Raw genomic sequence first — 26,181 nt, 5'->3', positions numbered from 1 at the left:
AAGAGTAGGTTTTTAATTCTGTCTGTACCATGTCGTCAACCATTTATTAAATACTTTTTTGTTAGAGATATCTTTAATTGTATGTGCCTTGCCATTTTTATGGCCAACAGACTAAACGGAAGACCCACTGGTATTGTATTCCTTTATCACTTAGAATTTCAGTAACGAACTGAAGGGCTTTTCTCCTCCCCAACGCGTGACCGGGGAAATATCTTGAAAAATCAATGTTTATTCCCTTGAAAAGAGGTTGTGGGGGGTGACCTGGTAATTTGTGGTATTTCCTTCTTTATTTCAAGTGTTGTCTGATTATGACGTCTTGTGGAGGATTATTTAGTAGAGGTTTCGAGCGCAACGCTCTATGACACCGATCCATCACTAAATCCGCATTTGTTTTGGCGGGTAGAATGGAGGACAATCATCTTTCCACCCATTCCTCCACGTCCAGAACAGCTTCTGGGATCCGCGTATTCGCAGGTTATTACGGTGGTCCCGTTTTTCTGTGCCCTCTTGCCGTCCCGCCAGATCATCAACCCTTTTCTTCAGGGTGGCCAGCTCGCGCCCCGTGTCTTTATGTACTCTGGTGGAGGAACCCATTTTTTCCTCCATCTGTGCGGTCTCCGATGCGGTTTAAATCTTTCCATAACCTCTGCATCTCACCGTGAAAGAATGATTTAAAATCATGGAGCAGTTGAGTAATGTCTCATTTCTGGGTTTTCATGGGGTGAATCGGTTTCCGATGCCCCGCCAGGTGACATCTCTGCTTCCCCCCCTTCCTGCGCTATCTCAGCACTTGCAAAATATGCTTTAATATCCAGCTTATGCTGTCTTCTTTGCGATCTGGTGGTCACTGTCTGTCGACCAGTTATTAGGGTTTTCGGGAGCACTTTTTTTTTAATCTTGGAGATTGGGTTACTGTATATACCTTTAATTTATACTTAAGTGTTTTAGCGGAGCAGCGGGACTACACAACCCCTTCAACCTCGCGCATGCGCGTCATCTTCTGCATATTTAACATGAGACTATCCAGTTGGGTGTGCGAGCAAACCGTGCGATTTATAGAAGTGTTGTATACCGTCTGCATCGGAACCGCAGTCAGTCTATCTCCAGCTCCTCTTCTCAGTCCCAGATGTTCACCCTGTCCAGGTTCTGGAGCTACTTTGGGAAATGACAAAATCCTAATTGAAGATGGCATGGTAGCCCCCCACGTGGCAGGGCTCCCCATGGGCAGATTCAGCCAGTCAACAGTATTTCCATCAAATACCCGTTACAAAACCTGGACTGGATGCACTTCCCAGGCAAATTAGATGAGAACCTAAGATCTAGCCCTACAAAAAGACGTGTTACTGATGTCCAATCATAGAATAATCTCTACATCCCATTACGTACTTACTGTCACAGCTGATATTATTGGCCCCGGAGATGTTTAGGATCATTGCAGATGGGAAGACATTTTTAGGGACCAACAAGACATTTCTTAATAGCTGTAGTTTGGATAGGAATCGCCAATTCTCTTTCTCTGATCTCAGTATGTGTGGGCCTGTTCCTACAGGTGGCAATATTACAGGTGGGAAAGGGATGGGGGCTGTGGTGATATTCCCCATGCGGTATGGCAAGGCCCTAATGGGGGGAAAGGCATTCTGACCCTGCGCCCTGGACATCATATCCTGACGATGCCCCATGTGAGAGTCAAAACGTTGGAACCACTTGGGGCACCAAGTAAAAGACACTGTGATAATGAAAGAAGGGCTGATTGCGAGCATTGTGGTAACATTTCTCTGTGGGGTCCAGCCAATGAAACCTTCCCTGATCCAATACTCTTACTGTGACACATTCGCCCGAGACTTGATACTTTGTTACTTAGGGGACAGATGACACATGTAACACACAAACCACTTGTTTTTTTTAAACGTTAGTTTCTCTTTAATTTCTCTGGATATACTCCTGTCTGCTTTTATAATCTAGGCACAACCCAAGGACTGGATTTTTGACACAATGTACAAGAATCGATGTAATCTACAAAAACAGGAAGCTTCAGCCTGAGAATTAAGATTATGTACAAAGTTCGTCCATACTTAAAAACAACACCGTTGGCCGCGAGATTACAACCTCTCCGGGTTCGGGGGGAATGTCATGTTAACCCTTTTACATCAATAGAGTAAACATTAGAAGCCAGTTACCTCTACAGCCGGAAAGGGGGCGTCAGAAGCAATAAATTCACCAAAACCTGGCACATTACATGCGGCTATTAACAGCAGCGTATGGCATGCAAGGAGCAGAGTGCCTTACTACCCCGTGGCAGAGTGCCTTACTGCCCCGCAGCACTTACTGCCCCGTGGCAGAGTGCCTTACTGCCCCGCAGCACTTACTGCCCCGTGGCAGAGTGCCTTACTGCCCCGCAGCACTTACTGCCCCGTGGCAGAGTGCCTTACTGCCCCGCAGCACTTACTGCCCCGTAGCAGAGTGTCTTACTACCCCGCAGCACTTACTTCCCCGTGGCAGAGTGCCTTACTGCCCTGCAGCACTTACTGCCCCGTGGCAGTGTCTTACTGCCCCGCAGCACTTACAGCACCGTGGCAGAGTGCCTTACTACCCCACAGCACTTACTGCCCCGTGGCAGAGTGCCTTACTGCCCCGCAGCACTTACTGCCCCGTGGCAGAGTGCCTTACTGCCCCGCAGCACTTACAGCACCGTGGCAGAGTGCCTTACTACCCCACAGCACTTACTGCCCCGTGGCAGAGTGCCTTACTGCCCCGCAGCACTTACTGCCCCGTGGCAGAGTGCCTTACTGCCCCGCTCTGTGGCTCTCCTCCTCTCAGTCACTGTAAGGTGGGAGCTGGGGGCCAGACGCTGCGATATGTGACTAACCCGCTGCCATGACCAGTTACCGCCACTACCAGCTTTATTAACCTCTTCACGTACGCAGACACGTATATACACGCACATGTATGTCTCTCACTATAAATATATTATCCAGGAGGGATCCTGTGTACTGCGCGTGTGCTGTCAGCCATTTAAAATGGTGTGCTAAAGGTGCACTCCCACTTAGCAAATATATATATATACATATATATTTATAAAAGCTCCTTTTTTACATTTTTGATCCTGATCGCGCTGTTCACAGTAAAATCATCCAGTGGTTTAGCATTTAGGAGACATTGATCTAGACTATTTTTTGGGGGCGACCGAAAATGGCCAGTAATGGGATTCCCTAAAAACCTCTTTATATTTGACACCTGATCACTGCGGCTTTGGAATCGCTGCTACAGAATCTGTGCTATCTGCAGGTTTACCTCGGCGCACCGAGAAGTAATAAACATGGTAATATCGATAGGAAAGGTGTTATAACTAAATGTGTCTCGTACGGCAGTGCTAATAAATCCAACATAAAGGTAATATATCTATAGTCTGCGGGGGGAAACCGTCGGTGCCAACGCTCCTGCAGTGAAAGTATCAAGTATCTCCCTCCTCCTATAACACCCCACCCTCCAGCCCCGTGCTGCACTGGGACATTGCTCTATATACAGCAATATACAAATAGAATAATAATTATACGGAGTACAGTAGCCACAGAGTTGAAATACAGTTAACGACTTGACAAGGGTTTCCTGTTAACCCCCAGCAATACACACAGCGGCCACCGGGTGTCAACATCGCTGCATTACACACATTGTTCTGTAGCCGGGATCCCACAGGTCACTGCGTGCCGGTGTGCCATGCGCTGCATCTTACTCCTTCAATCTTCAGACTGGTGCTTACAGGTCCGGCCCAGAATGCACTGGGGTGTTCCTGCCTGTGAGGTTCTTATGCTAAATATTTGTATTACTATTGGTACAAGATGCTTTTCATATGACAGTCTCCCCATTCTCTGTATACAGGGGATGCACTCTGTGAGGGGCGCCCCTATAACATGGAAGTAGGAATTAAATCCTTAGTGGTTTTCACCTGTTTTCCTAAGAGGAGACGTGCGGGACGAAAGGGAGTCCACCCCTCCACCCCCACCCCATAATCCCACACTGCGTGTCCTGTCGCCAGGCGGAGCCTGCCTTTAATGCAGCACCCCTCCACCCCCACCCCATAATCCCACACTGCGTGTCCTGACGCCAGGCGCAGGCGGCCTTTAATGCAGCACCCCCACCCCCTTCCCATAATCCCACACTGCGTGTCCTGTCGCCAGGTGGAGCCTGCCTTTAATGCAGCACCCCCACCCCCTTCCCATAATCCCACACTGCGTGTCCTGACGCCAGGCGCAGGCGGCCTTTAATGCAGCACCCCCACCCCCACCCCATAATCCCACACTGCGTGTCCTGTCGCCAGGTGGAGCCTGCCTTTAATGCAGCACCCCCACCCCCTTCCCATAATCCCACACTGCGTGTCCTGACGCCAGGCGCAGGCGGCCTTTAATGCAGCACCCCCACCCCCACCCCATAATCCCACACTGCGTGTCCTGTCGCCAGGCGGAGCCTGCCTTTAATGCAGCACCCCCACCCCCTTCCCATAATCCCACACTGCGTGTCCTGTCGCCACGTGGAGCCTGCCTTTAATGCAGCACCCCCACCCCCACCCCATAATCCCACACTGCGTGTCCTGTCGCCAGGTGGAGCCTGCCTTTAATGCAGCACCCCCACCCCCTTCCCATAATCCCACACTGCGTGTCCTGACGCCAGGCGCAGGCGGCCTTTAATGCAGCACCCCCACCCCCTTCCCATAATCCCACACTGCGTGTCCTGTCGCCAGGTGGAGCCTGCCTTTAATGCAGCACCCCCACCCCCTTCCCATAATCCCACACTGCGTGTCCTGACGCCAGGCGCAGGCGGCCTTTAATGCAGCACCCCCACTGAGCGTGGTCTTATTGTAAAACCAATCCGACCGGTATAAACATTTGAGAATCATTTCCGATAGTTGTGACATCGTTTATCCCGTCGTGTTCTGCCGCCGTCACAGAGCGCAGTGCGTGAAAACAACGGGGGAAATGACCACTTCAAATATTTATATCCGTCGGACTTTGTATTTGTGCGGAATCCGCAGGTTGTGACGTATTAACCGCGCCGCCCGACGTGTCACCGGAGCGTCACCGGAGCCAGCTTAATCCAATCCTATGTGGGAACGGACTCTTTACAGGGAGATTAATAATAAGACGGGGTGAGTGGGTGGGGGTATTGGGGGGTGCATGACAACTAATGGGGACTGCACTCCCCCAACCCCCCCGCCCTCCCCCCCACCAGCTGCCCTCTGGGTGCTTCACATTCACAATTTTGGAACGGAGAGTTCATCCTAACTGACTCTCTGGGGGTGATGTGCCTCAGATTTGGGGTGCAGTTTCCCGGTACCCTTACCAGCTGCTGTAGCTTTAGGGGAATCTCACATCCTTGTTATTGTTATAAGTCCGTCTCACAGCAATTTTTAGAGGGGCTCATCCAGTGTCGTGTAGTTTTGGCTCCCGACATGATTTGGGGCGCCCCCTCATTACTGGTTTTAGGGGGTTCAGCTGGTTTGGTGTGCCCCAGTGTCAGCATTTTCAGGGGTGTCCGTGCCAGATTCTGGGTGTCCCTGCCAGTTTTGGGGTGTCACTCGTGGGATATCATGCGTCCGACAGGCAGCTCTGGATTCGGTCGATCCACTGCTGAGCGAGCAGAGCGTCCAGAGCACAGAAGTTATACACGCGACGGGTCGTCTTCAGCTGGAGAGGACAAGAGGACATCAGGGAGACGGACACATCCGGCCACAGAGACCCGGGGCGCAGAGACTCAGGACCCGGGGCGCAGAGACGCAGGACCCGGGGCGCAGAGACGCAGAACCCGGGGCGCAGAGACGCAGGACCCGGGGCGCAGAGACGCAGGACCCGGGGCGCAGAGACGCAGGACCCGGGGCGCAGAGACGCAGGACCCGGGGCGCAGAGACGCAGGACCCGGGGCGCAGAGACGCAGGACCCGGGGCGCAGAGAACCAGGACCCGAGCACAGAGACGCAGGACCCGGGGCGCAGAGACGCAGAACCCGGGGCGCAGAGAACCAGGACCCGGGGCGCAGAGACGCAGGACCCGGGGCGCAGAGACGCAGGACCCGAGCACAGAGGCACAGGACCCGAGCACAGAGACGCAGGACCCGAGCACAGAGACGCAGGACCCGGGGCGCAGAGACGCAGGACCCGAGCACAGAGACGCAGGACCCGAGCACAGAGGCACAGGACCCGAGCACAGAGGCGCAGGACCCGAGCACAGAGGCGCAGGACCCGAGCACAGAGACCCAGGGCACAGAGGCGCAGGACCCGAGCACAGAGACGCAGGACCCGAGCACAGAGGCGCAGGACCCGGGGCGCAGAGACGCAGGACCCGGGGCGCAGAGACGCAGGACCCGGGGCGCAGAGACGCAGGACCCGGGGCGCAGAGACGCCAGACCCGAGCACAGAGACGCAGGACCCGGGGCACAGAGACCCAGGACCCGGGGCGCAGAAACGCCGGACCCGAGCACAGAGACGCAGGACCCGAGCACAGAGACCCAGGGCACAGAGACGCAGGACCCAAGCACAGAGACGCAGGACCCGAGCACAGAGACGCAGGACCTGAGCACAGAGACGCAGGACCCGGGGCACAGAGACCCAGGACCCGAGCACAGAGACGCAGGACCCGAGCACAGAGACGTCGGACCCGAGCACAGAGACGCAGGACCCGAGCACAGAGGCGCAGGACCTGAGCACAGAGACGCAGGACCCGGGGCACAGAGACCCAGGACCCGAGCACAGAGGCGCAGGACCCGAGCACAGAGACGCAGGACCCGAGCACAGAGGCGCAGGACCCGGGGCGCAGAGACGCAGAGACCCAGGACCCGGGGCGCAGAGACCCAGGACCCGGGGCGCAGAGACGCAGGACCCGGGCGCAGAGACGCAGGACCCGGGGCGCAGAGACGCAGAACCCGGGGCGCAGAGACCCAGGACCCGGGGCGCAGAGACGCAGAACCCGAGCACAGAGACGCAGGACTCGAGCACAGAGACGCAGGACCCGGGGCACAGAGACCCAGGACCCGAGCACAGAGACGCAGGACCCGGGGCGCAGAGACCCAGGACCCGGGGCGCAGAAACACCGGACCCGAGCACAGAGACGCAGGACCCGAGCACAGAGACGCAGGACCCGAGCACAGAGACGCAGGACCCGAGCACAGAGACGCAGGACCCGAGCACAGAGACGCAGGACCCGGGCACAGAGACGCAGGACCCGAGCACAGAGACGCAGGACCCGAGCACAGAGACGCAGGACCCGAGCACAGAGACGCAGGACCCGAGCACAGAGACGCAGGACCCGAGCACAGAGACGCAGGACCCGAGCACAGAGACGCAGGACCCGAGCACAGAGACGCAGGACCCGGGGCACAGAGACGCCAGACCCGAGCACAGAGACGCAGGACCCGGGGTACAGAGACCCAGGACCCGGGGCGCAGAAACGCCGGACCCGAGCACAGAGACGCAGGACCCGAGCACAGAGACCCAGGGCACAGAGACGCAGGACCCGAGCACAGAGACGCAGGACCCGAGCACAGAGACCCAGGGCACAGAGACGCAGGACCCGAGCACAGAGACGCAGGACCCGAGCACAGAGACGCAGGACCTGAGCACAGAGACGCAGGACCCGGGGCACAGAGAACCAGGACCCGAGCACAGAGACGCAGGACCCGAGCACAGAGACGTCGGACCCGAGCACAGAGACGCAGGACCCGAGCACAGAGACGCAGGACCCGAGCACAGAGACGCAGGACCCGAGCACAGAGACGCAGGACCCGGGGCACAGAGACGCCAGACCCGAGCACAGAGACGCAGGACCCGGGGCACAGAGACCCAGGACCCGGGGCGCAGAAACGCCGGACCCGAGCACAGAGACGCAGGACCCGAGCACAGAGACCCAGGGCACAGAGACGCAGGACCCGAGTACAGAGACGCAGGACCCGAGCACACAGACCCAGGGCACAGAGACGCAGGACCCGAGCACAGAGACGCAGGACCCGAGCACAGAGACGCAGGACCTGAGCACAGAGACGCAGGACCCGGGGCACAGAGAACCAGGACCCGAGCACAGAGACGCAGGACCCGAGCACAGAGACGTCGGACCCGAGCACAGAGACGCAGGACCCGAGCACAGAGGCGCAGGACCTGAGCACAGAGACGCAGGACCCGGGGCACAGAGACCCAGGACCCGAGCACAGAGACGCAGGACCCGAGCACAGAGACGTCGGACCCGAGCACAGAGACGCAGGACCCGAGCACAGAGGCGCAGGACCCGGGGCGCAGAGACCCAGGACCCGAGCACAGAGACCCAGGACCTGGGGCGCAGAGACCCAGGACCCGGGGCGCAGAGAACCAGGACCCGGGGCGCAGAGACCCAGGACCTGGGGCGCAGAGAACCAGGACCTGGGGCGCAGAGAACCAGGACCCGGGGCGCAGAGACGCCGGACCCGAGCACAGAGACGCAGGACCCGAGCACAGAGACCCAGGGCACAGAGACGCAGGACCCGAGCACAGAGACGCAGGACCCGAGCACAGAGACGCAGGACCTGAGCACAGAGACGCAGAACCCGAGCACAGAGACGCAGGACCCGAGCACAGAGACGAGAACCCGAGCACAGAGACGCAGAACCCGAGCACAGAGACGCAGGACCCGAGCACAGAGACCCAGGACCCGGGGCGCAGAGAACCAGGACCCGGGGCGCAGAGACCCAGGACCTGGGGCGCAGAGAACCAGGACCTGGGGCGCAGAGAACCAGGACCCGGGGCGCAGAGACGCCGGACCCGAGCACAGAGACGCAGGACCCGAGCACAGAGACCCAGGGCACAGAGACGCAGGACCCGAGCACAGAGACGCAGGACCCGAGCACAGAGACGCAGGACCCGAGCACAGAGACGCAGGACCCGAGCACAGAGACGCAGGACCCGAGCACAGAGACGCAGGACCCGAGCACAGAGACGCAGGACCCGGGGCACAGAGACGCCAGACCCGAGCACAGAGACGCAGGACCCGGGGCGCAGAGACCCAGGACCCGGGGCGCAGAAACGCCGGACCCGAGCACAGAGACGCAGGACCCGAGCACAGAGACCCAGGGCACAGAGACGCAGGACCCGAGCACAGAGACGCAGGACCCGAGCACAGAGACCCAGGGCACAGAGACGCAGGACCCGAGCACAGAGACGCAGGACCCGAGCACAGAGACGCAGGACCTGAGCACAGAGACGCAGGACCCGGGGCACAGAGAACCAGGACCCGAGCACAGAGACGCAGGACCCGAGCACAGAGACGTCGGACCCGAGCACAGAGACGCAGGACCCGAGCACAGAGACGCAGGACCCGAGCACAGAGACGCAGGACCCGAGCACAGAGACGCAGGACCCGGGGCACAGAGACGCCAGACCCGAGCACAGAGACGCAGGACCCGGGGCACAGAGACCCAGGACCCGGGGCGCAGAAACGCCGGACCCGAGCACAGAGACGCAGGACCCGAGCACAGAGACCCAGGGCACAGAGACGCAGGACCCGAGCACAGAGACGCAGGACCCGAGCACACAGACCCAGGGCACAGAGACGCAGGACCCGAGCACAGAGACGCAGGACCCGAGCACAGAGACGCAGGACCTGAGCACAGAGACGCAGGACCCGGGGCACAGAGAACCAGGACCCGAGCACAGAGACGCAGGACCCGAGCACAGAGACGTCGGACCCGAGCACAGAGACGCAGGACCCGAGCACAGAGGCGCAGGACCTGAGCACAGAGACGCAGGACCCGGGGCACAGAGACCCAGGACCCGAGCACAGAGACGCAGGACCCGAGCACAGAGACGTCGGACCCGAGCACAGAGACGCAGGACCCGAGCACAGAGGCGCAGGACCCGGGGCGCAGAGACCCAGGACCCGAGCACAGAGACCCAGGACCTGGGGCGCAGAGACCCAGGACCCGGGGCGCAGAGAACCAGGACCCGGGGCGCAGAGACCCAGGACCTGGGGCGCAGAGAACCAGGACCTGGGGCGCAGAGAACCAGGACCCGGGGCGCAGAGACGCCGGACCCGAGCACAGAGACGCAGGACCCGAGCACAGAGACCCAGGGCACAGAGACGCAGGACCCGAGCACAGAGACGCAGGACCCGAGCACAGAGACGCAGGACCTGAGCACAGAGACGCAGAACCCGAGCACAGAGACGCAGGACCCGAGCACAGAGACGAGAACCCGAGCACAGAGACGCAGAACCCGAGCACAGAGACGCAGGACCCGAGCACAGAGACCCAGGACCCGGGGCGCAGAGAACCAGGACCCGGGGCGCAGAGACCCAGGACCTGGGGCGCAGAGAACCAGGACCTGGGGCGCAGAGAACCAGGACCTGGGGCGCAGAGAACCAGGACCCGGGGCGCAGAGACGCCGGACCCGAGCACAGAGACGCAGGACCCGAGCACAGAGACCCAGGGCACAGAGACGCAGGACCCGAGCACAGAGACGCAGGACCCGAGCACAGAGACGCAGGACCCGAGCACAGAGACGCAGGACCCGAGCACAGAGACGCAGGACCCGAGCACAGAGACGCAGGACCCGAGCACAGAGACGCAGGACCCGGGGCACAGAGACGCCAGACCCGAGCACAGAGACGCAGGACCCGGGGCACAGAGACCCAGGACCCGGGGCGCAGAAACGCCGGACCCGAGCACAGAGACGCAGGACCCGAGCACAGAGACCCAGGGCACAGAGACGCAGGACCCGAGCACAGAGACCCAGGGCACAGAGACGCAGGACCCGAGCACAGAGACGCAGGACCCGAGCACAGAGACGCAGGACCTGAGCACAGAGACGCAGGACCCGGGCACAGAGAACCAGGACCCGAGCACAGAGACGCAGGACCCGAGCACAGAGACGTCGGACCCGAGCACAGAGACGCAGGACCCGAGCACAGAGACGCAGGACCCGAGCACAGAGACGCAGGACCCGAGCACAGAGACGCAGGACCCGGGGCACAGAGACGCCAGACCCGAGCACAGAGACGCAGGACCCGGGGCACAGAGACCCAGGGCGCAGAAACGCCGGACCCGAGCACAGAGACGCAGGACCCGAGCACAGAGACCCAGGGCACAGAGACGCAGGACCCGAGCACAGAGACGCAGGACCCGAGCACACAGACCCAGGGCACAGAGACGCAGGACCCGAGCACAGAGACGCAGGACCCGAGCACAGAGACGCAGGACCTGAGCACAGAGACGCAGGACCCGGGGCACAGAGAACCAGGACCCGAGCACAGAGACGCAGGACCCGAGCACAGAGACGTCGGACCCGAGCACAGAGACGCAGGACCCGAGCACAGAGGCGCAGGACCTGAGCACAGAGACGCAGGACCCGGGGCACAGAGACCCAGGACCCGAGCACAGAGACGCAGGACCCGAGCACAGAGACGTCGGACCCGAGCACAGAGACGCAGGACCCGAGCACAGAGGCGCAGGACCCGGGGCGCAGAGACCCAGGACCCGAGCACAGAGACCCAGGACCTGGGGCGCAGAGACCCAGGACCCGGGGCGCAGAGAACCAGGACCCGGGGCGCAGAGACCCAGGACCTGGGGCGCAGAGAACCAGGACCTGGGGCGCAGAGAACCAGGACCCGGGGCGCAGAGACGCCGGACCCGAGCACAGAGACGCAGGACCCGAGCACAGAGACCCAGGGCACAGAGACGCAGGACCCGAGCACAGAGACGCAGGACCCGAGCACAGAGACGCAGGACCTGAGCACAGAGACGCAGAACCCGAGCACAGAGACGCAGGACCCGAGCACAGAGACGAGAACCCGAGCACAGAGACGCAGAACCCGAGCACAGAGACGCAGGACCCGAGCACAGAGACGCAGGACCCGAGCACAGAGAGACACAAACACACACACAGACACACACAGATCAAGAGACACACACACAAAGAGAGACAGAAAGAGAGAGCGAGACAGAAAGAGAGAGAGCGAGACACACAGACAGACAGAGGGAGAGAGAGACACACAGAGGGAGAGAGATACAGAGAGAGAGAGAGAGAGACAGAGAGAGACAGAGAGAGATGCGGTGGCATGTCACTCACATCGAAAAACGCTCTGGAGTCCACGGTTTTGGGGGCCGACATAGTCTGAGTTCCTGGTGTCACGGCCTCTACCTCGGCCAGGTCAATCTGCCCTTTACATTCTGTGTCCGTGCGGCTCTCGTAGTATCGCAGCTAATGGGGGGAGAGAGGCATGTGAGGGGGGGAAGGGGGCAGAAAGGGAAGCAAGAGAAAGGAGGGGAAGGGAGAGGGGGGAGAGCTGGGGAAAGGGGGAGAGGAGGGGAAGGGAGAGGTGGGGAAAGGGGGAGAGGAGGGGAAGGGTAGTGGGAGAGAGGTGGAGGGAAGGAGGGGGGTGAAGGGGAGGGAAGGAGGGGGGTGAAGGGGAGGGAGGGGATGGAGGGGAGGGGGGGTAGGAGTGGAGGGAAGGGGAGGGGGGTAGGGGGTGGAGGGGAGAGTGTGTGTGTGTGGAGGGAGGGGGGTAGGGGGTGGAGGGGGGTAGGGGGTGAACTGGGTTGGAGGCGGGTGAACGGGGTTGGGGGAGGGGGTGAACGGGGGGAAAGGGGGAATGGGGTGAACGGGAGAGGGGAAGAGGGTGGAGGGGAGGAGAGAAGGGGGTGGATGGAGGGGAGGTGGGTAGAGGGGACAAGGGGGGAGGACGAGGGCGGAGAAGGGGGAAGAGGGTGGTAGAGAAGGGGGGGAAGAGGGTGGAGGAGAGGAAGAGGGTGGTAGAGAAGGGGGGGAAGAGGGTCAACGGGGGGGTGGAGGGGAAGAAGAGGGGGGGTGGAGGGGGAGAAGAGGGGGGTGGAGGGGGAGAAGAGGGGGGTGGAAGGGGAGAAGAGGAGGGGTGGTGGGGGAGAAGAGGAGGGGTGGTGGGGGAGAAGAGGAGGGGTGGTGGGGGATAAGAGGAGGGGTGGTGGGGGAGAAGAGGGAGGGGGGGTGGTGGGGGAGAAGAGGGAGGGGGGGTGGTGGGGGAGAAGAGGGAGGGGGGTGGTGGGGGAGAAGAGGGAGGGGGGTGGTGGGGGAGAAGAGGGAGGGGGGGTGGTGGGGGAGAAGAGGGAGGGGGGGTGGTGGGGGAGAAGAGGGAGGGTGGTGGGGGAGAAGGAGGGGTGGTGGGGGAGAAGAGGAGGGGTGGTGGGGGAGAAGAGGGAGGGGGGGTGGTGGGGGAGAAGAGGGAGGGGGGGTGGAGGCGGAGAAGAGGGAGGGGGGTGGAGGGGGACAAAAGGGAGGGGGGGTGGAGGGGGACAAAAGGGAGGGGGGGTGGAGGGGGACAAAAGGGAGGGGGGTGGAGGGTTAGCCCTCACCTGGTGTTTCGTCTTGTCCAACACAAACCAGCGCGGTTTCCATGGCTTCATGAACGCGCCTCTCTTATACAGAGAACCCTCGTAGGACCTGCGGAGGACGCACGGAACCCTGAGTCTCCCCCAGATCATCTCGTTCCGTGTTACACGGGCAGAGCAAGGGCTGTGTGTTGGGTTGTGTTACCTGCTCTCTCCCCCCGCAGTGCTGTGTGTTGGGTTGTGTTACCTGCTCTCTCCCCCCGCAGTGCTGTGTGTTGGGTTGTGTTACCTGCTCTCTCCCCCCGCAGTGCTGTGTGTTGGGTTGTGTTACCCGTTCTCTCTCTCCGAAGTGCTGTGTTGGGTTGTGTTACCTGTTCTCTCTCTCCGCAGTGCTGTGTGTTGGGTTGTGTTACCTGCTCTCCCCCCGCAGTGCTGTGTGTTGGGGTGTGTTACCCGTTCTCTCTCCCCGCAGTGCTGTGTGTTGGGTTGTGTTACCTGCTCTCCCCCCGCAGTGCTGTGTGTTGGGTTGTGTTACCTGCTCTCTCCCCGCAGTGCTGTGTGTTGGGTTGTGTTACCTGCTCTCCCCCCGCAGTGCTGTGTGTTGGGTTGTGTTACCTGCTCTCTCCCCGCAGTGCTGTGTGTTGGGTTGTGTTACCTGCTCTCCCCCCGCAGTGCTGTGTGTTGTGTTACCTGCTCTCTCCCCGCAGTGCTGTGTGTTGGGTTGTGTTACCTGCTCTCTCACCGCAGTGCTGTGTGTCGGGCTGTGTTACCTGTTCTCTCTCCCCCGCAGTGCTGTGTGTTGGGTTGTGTTACCTGCTCTCTCACCGCAGTGCTGTGTGTCGGGCTGTGTTACCTGTTCTCTCTCCCCCCGCAGTGCTGTGTGTTGGGGTGTGTTACCCGTTCTCTCTCTCCGCAGTGCTGTGTGTTGGGTTGTGTTACCTGCTTTCTCTCTCCCCTCAGTGCTGTGTTGGGGTGTGTTACCTGCTTTCTCTCTCTCCGCAGTGCTGTGTTGGGTTGTGTTACCTGCTTTCTCTCTCCCCGCAGTGCTGTGTTGGGTTGTGTTACCTGCTTTCTCTCTCCCCGCAGTGCTGTGTTGGGTTGTGTTACCTGCTTTCTCTCTCACCGCAGTGCTGTGTGTCGGGCTGTGTTACCTGTTCTCTCTCCCCGCAGTGCTGTGTGTTGGGTTGTGTTACCTGCTCTCTCCCCGCAGTGCTGTGTGTTGGGGTGTGTTACCTGTTCTCTCTCCCCCGCAGTGCTGTGTGTTGGGTTGTGTTACCTGTTCTCTCCCCCCCCGCAGTGCTGTGTGTTGGGTTGTGTTACCTGCTCTCTCCCCGCAGTGCTGTGTGTTGGGCTGTGTTACCTGTTCTCTCTCCCCGCAGTGCTGTGTGTTGGGTTGTGTTACCCGCTCTCTCTCCCCGCAGTGCTGTGTGTTGGGTTGTGTTACCTGTTCTCTCCCCCTGCAGTGCTGTGTGTTGGGTTGTGTTACCTGTTCTCTCTCCCCGCAGTGCTGTGTGTTGGGTTGTGTTACCTGTTCTCTCTCCCCCCGCAGTGCTGTGTGTTGGGTTGTGTTACCTGTTCTCTCTCCCCCGCAGTGCTGTGTGTTGGGTTGTGTTACCTGTTCTCTCTCCCCCACAGTGCTGTGTGTTGGGTTGTGTTACCTGTTCTCTCTCTGCAGTGCTGTGTGTTGGGCTGTGTTACCTGTTCTCTCTCCCCGCAGTGCTGTGTGTTAGGTTGTGTTACCTGCTCTCTCTCTCCCCGCAGTGCTGTGTGTTGGGCTGTTTTACCTGTGCTCTCTCCCCCACAGTGCTGTGTGTTGGGTTGTGTTACCTGTTCGCTCCCCGCAGTACTGTGTGTTGGATTGTGTTACCTGTTCTCTCTCCCCCGCAGTGCTGTGTGTTGGGTTGTGTTACCCGTTCTCTCTCCCCCGCAGTGCTGTGTGTTGGGTTGTGTTACCTGCTCTCTCTCCCCCGCAGTGCTGTGTCTTGGGTTGTGTTACCTGCTCTCTCTCCCCCCGCAGTGCTGTGTGTTGGGTTGTGTTACCTGCTCTCTCTCCCCCGCAGTGCTGTGTGTTGGGTTGTGTTACCTGCTCTCTCTCCCCCCGCAGTGCTGTGTGTTGGGTTGTGTTACCTGATCTCTCTCCCCCCGCAGTGCTGTGTGTTGGGTTGTGTTACCTGTTCTCTCTCCCCCGCAGTGCTGTGTGTTGGGTTGTGTTACCTGCTCTCTCTCCCCCCGCAGTGCTGTGTGTTGGGTTGTGTTACCTGCTCTCTCTCCCCCGCAGTGCTGTGTGTTGGGTTGTGTTACCTGCTCTCTCTCCCCCGCAGTACTGTGTCTTGGGTTGTGTTACCTGCTCTCTCCCCCCGCAGTGCTGTGTGTTTGGTTGTGTTACCTGCTATCTCTCCCCCGCAGTGTTCTGTGTTGGGTTGTGTTACCTGTTCTCTCTCCCCCGCAGTGCTGTGTGTTGGGCTGTGTTACCCGTTCTCTCTCTCCGCAGTGCTGTGTGTTGGGCTGTGTTACCCGTTCTCTCTCTCCGCAGTGCTGTGTGTTGGGTTGTGTTACCTGCTCTCCCCCCGCAGTGCTGTGTGTTGGGTTGTGTTACCTGTTCTCTCTCCCCGCAGTGCTGTGTGTTGGGTTGTGTTACCTGCTCTCTCACCGCAGTGCTGTGTGTCGGGCTGTGTTACCTGTTCTCTCTCCCCCCGCAGTGCTGTGTGTTGGGGTGTGTTACCCGTTCTCTCTCCCCGCAGTGCTGTGTGTTGGGTTGTGTTACCTGCTCTCTCCCCGCAGTGCTGTGTGTTGGGTTGTGTTACCTGTTCTCTCTCCCCCCGCAGTGCTGTGTGTTGGGTTGTGTTACCTGCTCTCTCACCGCAGTGCTGTGTGTCGGGCTGTGTTACCTGTTCTCTCTCCCCCCGCAGTGCTGTGTGTTGGGGTGTGTTATCCGTTCTCTCTCTCCGCAGTGCTGTGTGTTGGGTTGTGTTACCTGCTTTCTCTCTCCCCGCAGTGCTGTGTTGGGTTGTGTTACCTGCTTTCTCTCTCTCCGCAGTGCTGTGTGTTGGGTTGTGTTACCTGCTTTCTCTCTCCCCGCAGTGCTGTGTTGGGTTGTGTTACCTGCTTTCTCTCTCCCCGCAGTGCTGTGTTGGGTTGTGTTACCTGCTTTCTCTCTCACCGCAGTGCTGTGTGTCGGGCTGTGTTACCTGTTCTCTCTCCCCGCAGTGCTGTGTGTTGGGTTGTGTTACCTGCTCTCTCCCCGCAGTGCTGTGTGTTGGGGTGTGTTACCTGTTCTCTCTCCCCCGCAGTGCTGTGTGTTGGGTTGTGTTACCTGTTCTCTCCCCCCGCAGTGCTGTGTGTTGGGTTTTGTTACCTGCTCTCTCCCCGCAGTGCTGTGTGTTGGGCTGTGTTACCTGTTCTCTCTCCCCGCAGTGCTGTGTGTTGGGTTGTGTTACCCGTTCTCTCTCCCCGCAGTGCTGTGTGTTGGGTTGTGTTACCCGTTCTCTCTCCCCGCAGTGCTGTGTGTTGGGTTGTGTTACCTGTTCTCTCCCCCTGCAGTGCTGTGTGTTGGGTTGTGTTACCTGTTCTCTCTCCCCGCAGTGCTGTGTGTTGGGTTGTGTTGTGTTACCTGTTCTCTCCCCCCCCGCAGTGCTGTGTGTTGGGTTGTGTTACCTGTTCTCTCTCCCCTGCAGTGCTGTGTGTTGGGTTGTGTTACCTGTTCTCTCTCCCCCACAGTGCTGTGTGTTGGGTTGTGTTACCTGTTCTCTCTCTGCAGTGCTGTGTGTTGGGCTGTGTTACCTGTTCTCTCTCCCCGCAGTGCTGTGTGTTAGGTTGTGTTACCTGCTCTCTCTCCCCCCGCAGTGCTGTGTGTTAGGTTGTGTTACCTGCTCTCTCTCTCCCCGCAGTGCTGTGTGTTAGGTTGTGTTACCTGCTCTCTCTCTCCCCTCAGTACTGTGTGTTGGGTTGTGTTACCTGTTCTCTCCCCGCAGTGCTGTGTGTTGGGCTGTTTTACCTGTGCTCTCTCCCCCACAGTGCTGTGTGTTGGGTTGTGTTACCTGTTCTCTCCCCGCAGTACTGTGTGTTGGGCTGTGTTACCTGTTCTCTCTCCCCGCAGTGCTGTGTGTTGGGTTGTGTTACCCGTTCTCTCTTCCCGCAGTGCTGTGTGTTGGGTTGTGTTACCCGTTCTCTCTCCCCGCAGTGCTGTGTGTTGGGTTGTGTTACCTGTTCTCTCCCCCTGCAGTTCTGTGTGTTGGGTTGTGTTACCTGTTCTCTCTCCCCGCAGTGCTGTGTGTTGGGTTGTGTTACCTGTTCTCTCTCCCCCCGCAGTGCTGTGTGTTGGGTTGTGTTACCTGTTCTCTCTCCCCCACAGTGCTGTGTGTTGGGTTGTGTTACCTGTTCTCTCTCTGCAGTGCTGTGTGTTGGGCTGTGTTACCTGTTCTCTCTCCCCGCAGTGCTGTGTGTTAGGTTGTGTTACCTGCTCTCTCTCTGCCCGCAGTGCTGTGTGTTAGGTTGTGTGACCTGCTCTCTCTCTCCCCTCAGTACTGTGTGTTGGGTTGTGTTACCTGTTCTCTCCCCGCAGTGCTGTGTGTTGGGCTGTTTTACCTGTGCTCTCTCCCCCACAGTGCTGTGTGTTGGGTTGTGTTACCTGTTCTCTCCCCGCAGTACTGTGTGTTGGATTGTGTTACCTGTTCTCTCTCCCCCCGCAGTGCTGTGTGTTGGGTTGTGTTACCCGTTCTCTCTCCCCGCAGTGCTGTGGGTTGGGTTGTGTTACCCGTTCTCTCTCCCCCGCAGTGCTGTGTGTTGGGTTGTGTTACCCGTTCTCTCTCCCCCGCAGTGCTGTGTGTTGGGTTGTGTTACCCGTTCTCTCTCCCCCGAAGTGCTGTGTGTTGGGTTGTGTTACCTGTTCTCTCTCCCCCGCAGTGCTGTGTGTTGGGTTGTGTTACCCGTTCTCTCTCCCCCGCAGTGCTGTGTGTTGGGTTGTGTTACCTGCTCTCTCTCCCCCGCAGTGCTGTGTCTTGGGTTGTGTTACCTGCTCTCTCCCCCCGCAGTGCTGTGTGTTGGGTTGTGTTACCTGCTCTCTCTCCCCCGCAGTGCTGTGTGTTGGGTTGTGTTACCTGCTCTCTCTCCCCCCGCAGTGCTGTGTGTTGGGTTGTGTTACCTGATCTCTCTCCCCCCGCAGTGCTGTGTGTTGGGTTGTGTTACCTGTTCTCTCTCCCCCGCAGTGCTGTGTGTTGGGTTGTGTTACCTGCTCTCTCTCCCCCCGCAGTGCTGTGTGTTGGGTTGTGTTACCTGCTCTCTCTCCCCCGCAGTGCTGTGTGTTGGGTTGTGTTACCTGCTCTCTCTCCCCCGCAGTGCTGTGTCTTGGGTTGTGTTACCTGCTCTCTCTCCCCCCGCAGTGCTGTGTGTTGGGTTGTGTTACCTGTTCTCTCTCCCCCGCAGTGCTGTGTGTTGGGTTGTGTTACCTGCTCTCTCCCCGCAGTGCTGTGTGTTGGGTTGTGTTACCTGCTCTCTCCCCGCAGTGCTGTGTGTTGGGTTGTGTTACCTGCTCTCTCCCCGCAGTGCTGTGTTGGGTTGTGTTACCTGCTTTCTCTCTCCCCGAAGTGCTGTGTTGGGTTGTGTTACCTGCTTTCTCTCTCCCCGCAGTGCTGTGTGTTGGGCTGTGTTACCTGCTCTCTCCCCGCAGTGCTGTGTGTTGGGTTGTGTTACCTGTTCTCTCTCCCCCCGCAGTGCTGTGTGTTGGGTTGTGTTACCTGCTCTCTCCCCGCAGTGCTGTGTGTTGGGCTGTGTTACCTGTTCTCTCTCCCCGCAGTGCTGTGTGTTGGGTTGTGTTACCCGTTCTCTCTCCCCGCAGTGCTGTGTGTTGGGTTGTGTTACCCGTTCTCTCTCCCCGCAGTGCTGTGTGTTGGGTTGTGTTACCTGTTCTCTCCCCCTGCAGTGCTGTGTGTTGGGTTGTGTTACCTGTTCTCTCTCCCCCCGCAGTGCTGTGTGTTGGGTTGTGTTACCTGTTCTCTCTCCCCCGCAGTGCTGTGTGTTGGGTTGTGTTACCTGTTCTCTCTCCCCCACAGTGCTGTGTGTTGGGTTGTGTTACCTGTTCTCTCTCTGCAGTGCTGTGTGTTGGGCTGTGTTACCTGTTCTCTCTCCCCGCAGTGCTGTGTGTTAGGTTGTGTTACCTGCTCTCTCTCTCCCCGCAGTGCTGTGTGTTAGGTTGTGTTACCTGCTCTCTCTCTCCCCGCAGTACTGTGTGTTGGGTTGTGTTACCTGTTCTCTCCCCGCAGTGCTGTGTGTTGGGCTGTTTTACCTGTGCTCTCTCCCCCACAGTGCTGTGTGTTGGGTTGTGTTACCTGTTCTCTCCCCGCAGTACTGTGTGTTGGATTGTGTTACCTGTTCTCTCTCCCCCCGCAGTGCTGTGTGTTGGGTTGTGTTACCCGTTCTCTCTCCCCGCAGTGCTGTGGGTTGGGTTGTGTTACCCGTTCTCTCTCCCCCGCAGTGCTGTGTGTTGGGTTGTGTTACCTGCTCTCTCTCCCCCGCAGTGCTGTGTCTTGGGTTGTGTTACCTGCTCTCTCTCCCCCGCAGTGCTGTGTCTTGGGTTGTGTTACCTGCTCTCTCTCCCCCCGCAGTGCTGTGTGTTGGGTTGTGTTACCTGTTCTCTCTCCCCCGCAGTGCTGTGTGTTGGGTTGTGTTACCTGCTCTCTCTCCCCCCACAGTGCTGTGTGTTGGGTTGTGTTACCTGCTCTCTCTCCCCCCGCAGTGCTGTGTGTTGGGTTGTGTTACCTGTTCTCTCTCCCCCGCAGTGCTGTGTGTTGGGTTGTGTTACCTGCTCTCTCTCCCCCAGCAGTGCTGTGTGTTGGGTTGTGTTACCTGCTCTCTCTCCCCCCGCAGTGCTGTGTGTTGGGTTGTGTTACCCGTTCTCTCTCCCCCGCAGTGCTGTGTGTTGGGTTGTGTTACCTGCTCTCTCTCCCCCCGCAGTGCTGTGTGTTGGGTTGTGTTACCTGCTCTCTCTCCCCCCGCAGTGCTGTGTGTTGGGTTGTGTTACCTGCTCTCTCTCCCCCCGCAGTGCTGTGTGTCGGGCTGTGTTACCTGTTCTCTCTCCCCGCAGTGCTGTGTGTTGGGTTGTGTTACCTGCTCTCTCCCCGCAGTGCTGTGTGTTGGGGTGTGTTACCTGCTCTCTCTCCCCCCGCAGTGCTGTGTGTTGGGTTGTGTTACCTGCTCTCTCTCCCCCCGCAGTGCTGTGTGTTGGGTTGTGTTACCTGTTCTCTCTCCCCGCAGTGCTGTGTGTTGGGTTGTGTTACCTGTTCTCTCTCCCCGCAGTGCTGTGTGTTGGGTTGTGTTACCCGTTCTCTCTCCCCCGCAGTGCTGTGTGTTGGGTTGTGTTACCTGTTCTCTCTTCCCGCAGTGCTGTGTGTTGGGTTGTGTTACCTGTTCTCTCTCCCCTGCAGTGCTGTGTGTTGGGTTGTGTTACCTGTTCTCTCTCCCCCCGCAGTGCTGTGTGTTGGTTGTGTTACCTGTTCTCTCTCCCCCCGCAGTGCTGTGTGTTGGGTTGTGTTACCTGCTCTCTCTCCCCCCGCAGTGCTGTGTGTTGGGTTGTGTTACCTGTTCTCTCTCCCCGCAGTGCTGTGTGTTGGGTTGTGTTACCTGTTCTCTCTCCCCGCAGTGCTGTGTGTTGGGTTGTGTTACCCGTTCTCTCTCCCCCGCAGTGCTGTGTGTTGGGTTGTGTTACCTGTTCTCTCTTCCCGCAGTGCTGTGTGTTGGGTTGTGTTACCTGTTCTCTCTCCCCCGCAGTGCTGTGTGTTGGGTTGTGTTACCTGTTCTCTCTCCCCCCGCAGTGCTGTGTGTTGGTTGTGTTACCTGTTCTCTCTCCCCCCGCAGTGCTGTGTGTTGGGGTGTGTTACCTGCTCTCTCTCCCCCCGCAGTGCTGTGTGTTGGGTTGTTACCTGTTCTCTCTCTCCGCAGTGTTGAACTGGCTGTATAAGGTGCTGGTGCTGTTGCGTGCGCCCAGTTTCCCGGTCCCGCTGGGTGTACTGGTCGCACTTTGCGCGCTCTCCATGCTCAGGTTCAGCGTGGAGCCCACGCCGCTCTCCTGCAGGTACACGCCGAGCGAGTGGCGCTGAGTGGAGACATTCGATGCCATCAGCAGAGGGCTGGACTTCTGTGTGCGAGAATGAGACCGTTACCTCGCCGCGCTGAGGAGGCCCCACGGGTACTACCGTCCGACCCAGAACCGAACCAGAACCGAACCAGAACCCACGCCATGTCCTGACCACAAGATGCCACCCGAACACCACCAACCACGGCAAGCCCGTACCCCACGCATGTCCCGCCTAACACAACAGTGCAAATATCTGCCCCAATGCCCTGAGTACCAAGGGAGCTCCAGGCAGCACCTAGGGGGCACCTTCCAGGGATGCCCCGGTAAGAGGGGCAGGGGGGTATACAGCAGTGACGGGAGGAGTGTATGCCGCGGTGTGTGCACGTATGCACTACGGTGTGTATACGGCGGTGTGTGTATACGGCGGTGTGTGCGTATACAGCGGTGTGTGCGTATACGGCGGTATGCGTGTATACGGCGGCGGTGAGCGTATACGGCGGTGTGTGCATACGGCGGTGTGTGTATACGACAATGTGTGTATACGGCGGTGTGTGTTTACGGCGGTGTGTGTGTAGACAGTGGTGTGTGTATACGGTGGAGGTGTGTGTGTATACGGCGGCGGTGTGTGTATACGGTGGAGGTGTGTGTGTATACGGCGGCGGTGTGTGTATACGGCGGTGTGTGTGTGTATACGGCGGCGGTGTGTGTATACGGCGGTGGTGTGTGTATACGGCGGTGTGTGTATATGGCAGAATGTGTATACGGCGGTGTGTGTGTGTATGCAGCGGTGTGTATACGGCGGTGTGTGTGTGTATGCAGCGGTGTGTATACGGCGGTGTGTGTGTGTATGCGGCGGTGTGCGTATACAGCGGTGTGTGTGTATGTGGCGGTGTGTGTGTATACGGCGGCGGTGTATGTGTGTGTATGCGGCGGTGTATGTGTGTGTATACGGCGGCGGTGTGTGTACGGCGGTGTGTGTGTATGCGGCGGCGGTGTGTGTACACGGCAGTGTGTGTGTGTGTATACGGCAGTGTGTGTGTGTGTATACGGCGGCGGTCTGTGTATACGGCGGTGTGTGTGTGTGTGTGTATGCGGCGGTGTGTATACGGCGGTGTGTGTGTATGCGGCGGTGTGTGTGTATGCGGCGGTGTGTATATTCGGCGGTGTGTGTGCATACGGCGGTGTGTGTGTATACGGCAGCGGTGTGTGTATACGGCAGCGGTGTGTGCATACGGCGGTGTGTGTGTATACGGCGGTGTGTGTGTATACGGCGGTGTGTGTGTATACGGCGGTGTGTGTGTATACGGCGGTGTGTGCATACGGCGGTGTGTGTGCATACGGCGGTGTGCGTGTACGGCGGTGTGCGTGTACGGCGGTGTGTGAGTATACGGCGGTGTGCGTATACGGCGGTGTGTGTGTATGCGGCGGTGTGTGTGTATGCGGCGGTGTGTGTGTATGCGGCGGTGTGTGTATGCGGCGGTGTGTGTATGCGGCGGTGTGTATATTCGGCGGTGTGTGTGTATACGGCGGTGTGTGTGTATACGGCAGCGGTGTGTGTATACGGCAGCGGTGTGTGCATACGGCGGTGTGTGTGTATACGGCGGTGTGTGTGTATACGGCGGTGTGTGTGTATACGGCGGTGTGTGTGTATACGGCGGTGTGTGTGTATACGGCGGTGTGTGCATACGGCGGTGTGTGTGTAAACAGCGGTGTGTGTGTATATGGCGGTGTGTGTATACGGCGGTGTGTGTGCATACGGCGGTGTGCGTGTACGGCGGTGTGTGAGTATACGGCGGTGTGCGTATACGGCGGTGTGTGTGTATGCGGCGGTGTGTGTATGCGGCGGTGTGTATATTCGGCGGTGTGCGTATACGGCGGTGTGTGTGTATACGGCGGTGTGTGTGTATACGGCAGCGGTGTGTGTATACGGCGGTGTGTGTGTATACGGCGGTGTGTGTATACGGCGGTGTGTGTGCATACGGCGGTGTGTGTATACGGCGGTGTGTGTGCATACGGCGGTGTGCGTGTACGGCGGTGTGTGAGTATACGGCGGTGTGCGTATACGGCGGTGTGCGTATACGGCAGCGGTGTGTGCATGCGGCGGTGTGTGAGTATACGGCGGTGTGCGTATACGGCGGTGTGCGTATACGGCAGCGGTGTGTGCATGCGGCGGTGTGTGTGTATACGGCGGCGGTGTGTGTGTATACGGCGGCGGTGTGTGTATGCGGCGGTGTGTGTGTATACGGCGGCGGTGTGTGTACGGCGGTGTGTGTGTATGCGGCAGTGTGTGTGTGTGTATACGGCAGTGTGTGTGTGTATACGGCGGCGGTCTGTGTATACGGCGGTGTGTGTGAATGCGGCGGTGTGTATACGGCAGTGTGTGTATACGGCGGTGTGTGTATACAGCGGTGTGTGTATGCGGCGGTGTGTGTATGCGGCGGTGTGAATACGGCGGTGTGTGTATACGGCGGTGTGTGTATGCGGCGGTGTGTATACGTCGGTGTGTGTATACGTCGGTGTGTGCATACGGCGGTGTGTGTATACGGCGGTGTGTGTGTATGCGGCGGTGAGTATACGGCGGTGTGTGTATACGGCGGTGTGTGTATACGGCGGTGTGTGTGTATGCGGCGGTGAGTATACGGCGGTGTGTGTATACGGCGGTGTGTGTATACGGCGGTGTGTATACGGCGGTGTGTGTGTATGCGGCGGTGTGTGTGTATGCGGCAGTGTGTGTATGCGGCGGTGTGTATATTCGGCGGTGTGTATATACGGCGGTGTGTGTATACGGCGGTGTGTGTGTATGCGGCGGTGTGTGTATGCGGCGGTGTGTGTGTATACGGCGGTGTGTGTGTATGCGGCGGTGTGTGTGTATGCCGCGGTGTGTGTATGCGGCGGTGTGTATATACGGCGGTGTGTGCATACGGCGGTGTGTGTGTATGCGGCGGTGTGTGTATGCGGCGGTGTGTATACGTCGGTGTGTGTATACGTCGGTGTGTGCATACGGCGGTGTGTGTATACGGCGGTGTGTGTGTATGTGGCGGTGTGTATACGGCGGTGTGTGTATACGGTGGTGTGTGTATACGGCGGTGTGTATACGGCGGTGTGTGTGTATGCGGCGGTGTGTGTGTATGCGGCGGTGTGTGTATGCGGCGGTGTGTATATTCGGCGGTGTGTATATACGGCGGTGTGTGCATACGGCGGTGTGTGTATGCGGCGGTGTGTGTGTATGCGGCGGTGTGTGTATGCGGCGGTGTGTGTGTATGCGGCGGTGTGTGTATGCGGCGGTGTGTGTATGCGGCGGTGTGTATATTCGGCGGTGTGTGTATACGGCGTTGTGCATATACGGCGGTGTGTGTGTATGCGGCGGTGTGTGTATACGGCGGTGTGTATATTCGGCGGTGTGTGTATACGGCGTTGTGTGTGTATACGGCGTTGTGTGTGTATACGGCAGCGGTGTGTGCATACGGCGGTGTGCGTATATGGCGGTGTGTGTGTATACGGCACTGTGTGTGTGTATACGGCAGCGGTGTGTGTATACGGCGGTGGTGTGAGTATATGGCGGTGTGTGTGTATACGGCGGCGGTGTGAGTATACGGCGGCGGTGTGAGTATACGGCGGTGTGCGTATACGGCGGTGTGTGTGTATACGGCGGCGGTGTGAGTATATGGCGGTGTGTGTATACGGCGGTGTGCGTATACGGCGGTGTGTGTGTATACGGCGGCGGTGTGAGTATATGGCGGTGTGTGTATACGGCGGTGTGTGTATACGGCGGTGTGTGCATACGGCGGTGTGTGTGTAAACGGCGGCGGTGTGTATACGTCGGTGTGTGTATACGGCGGTGTGTGCATACGGCGGTGTGTGTGTATGCGGCGGTGTGTGTGTATGCGGCGGTGTGTGTATGCGGCGGTGTGTATATTCGGCGGTGTGTATATTCGGCGGTGTGTGCGTATACGGCGGTGTGTGTGTATACGGCGGTGTGTGTGTGTGTATACGGCGTTGTGCGTATACGGCGGTGTGTGTGTATACGGCGGTGTGTGTGTATACGGCGGTGTGTGTATGCGGCGGTGTGTGTATACGGCGGTGTGTATATTCGGCGGTGTGTGTATACGGCGTTGTGCGTATACGGCGGTGTGTGTGTATACGGCGGTGTGTGTATACGGCGGCGGTGTGAGTATATGGCGGCGGTGTGTGTATACGGCGGCGGTGTGTGTATACGGCGGTGTGTGTATACGGCGGTGTGTGCATACGGCGGTGTGTGTGTAAACGGCGGTGTGTGTGTATATGGCGGTGTGTGTATACGGCGGTGTGTGCGCATACGGCGGTGTGCGTGTACGGCGGTGTGTGTGTATACGGCAGCGGTGTGTGTATACGGCGGTGTGTGCATACGGCGGTGTGTGTGTAAACGGCGGTGTGCGTATACGGCGGTGTGTGCATACGGCGGTGTGTGTGTAAACGGCGGTGTGTGTATACGGCGCTGTGTGTGTATACGGCAGCGGTGTGTGTATACGGCGGTGTGAGTATACGGCGGCGGTGTGTGTATACGGCGGTGTGTGTATACGGCGGTGTGAGTATACGGCGGCGGTGTGAGTATATGGCGGTGTGTGTATACGGCGGTGTGTGTGTGTATACGGCGGCGGTGTGAGTATACGGCGGCGGTGTGAGTATATGGCGGTGTGTGTATACGGCGGTGTGTGTATACGGCGGTGTGTGCATACGGCGGTGTGAGTATATGGCGGTGTGTATACGGCGGCGGTGTGAGTATATGGCGGTGTGTGTATACGGCGGTGTGTGTATACGGCGGTGTGT

General features: G+C 58.9%; 1 protein-coding gene across 1 annotated transcript in view; it reads right to left on the bottom strand.

Moving 5' to 3' along the window:
* Nucleotides 1–1,893: 1,893 nt before the first annotated feature.
* SBF1 (SET binding factor 1) overlaps nt 1,894–26,181 on the bottom strand; it is a 332,728-nt gene continuing 308,440 nt past the window's right edge. The window contains 5 exon segments of the mRNA XM_075598895.1: nt 1,894–3,988; nt 4,201–5,678; nt 12,073–12,204; nt 13,332–13,419; nt 21,221–21,435. Of these exon segments, the coding sequence (XP_075455010.1) occupies nt 5,580–5,678; nt 12,073–12,204; nt 13,332–13,419; nt 21,221–21,435 (534 nt within the window). The 3' untranslated portion in view covers nt 1,894–3,988; nt 4,201–5,579.

This window comes from Ascaphus truei, chromosome 5 (genome assembly GCF_040206685.1).
Source record: "Ascaphus truei isolate aAscTru1 chromosome 5, aAscTru1.hap1, whole genome shotgun sequence".
Classification (NCBI taxonomy): Eukaryota; Metazoa; Chordata; class Amphibia; order Anura; family Ascaphidae; genus Ascaphus; species Ascaphus truei.
This window is presented reverse-complemented; position numbering and strand designations above follow the sequence as displayed.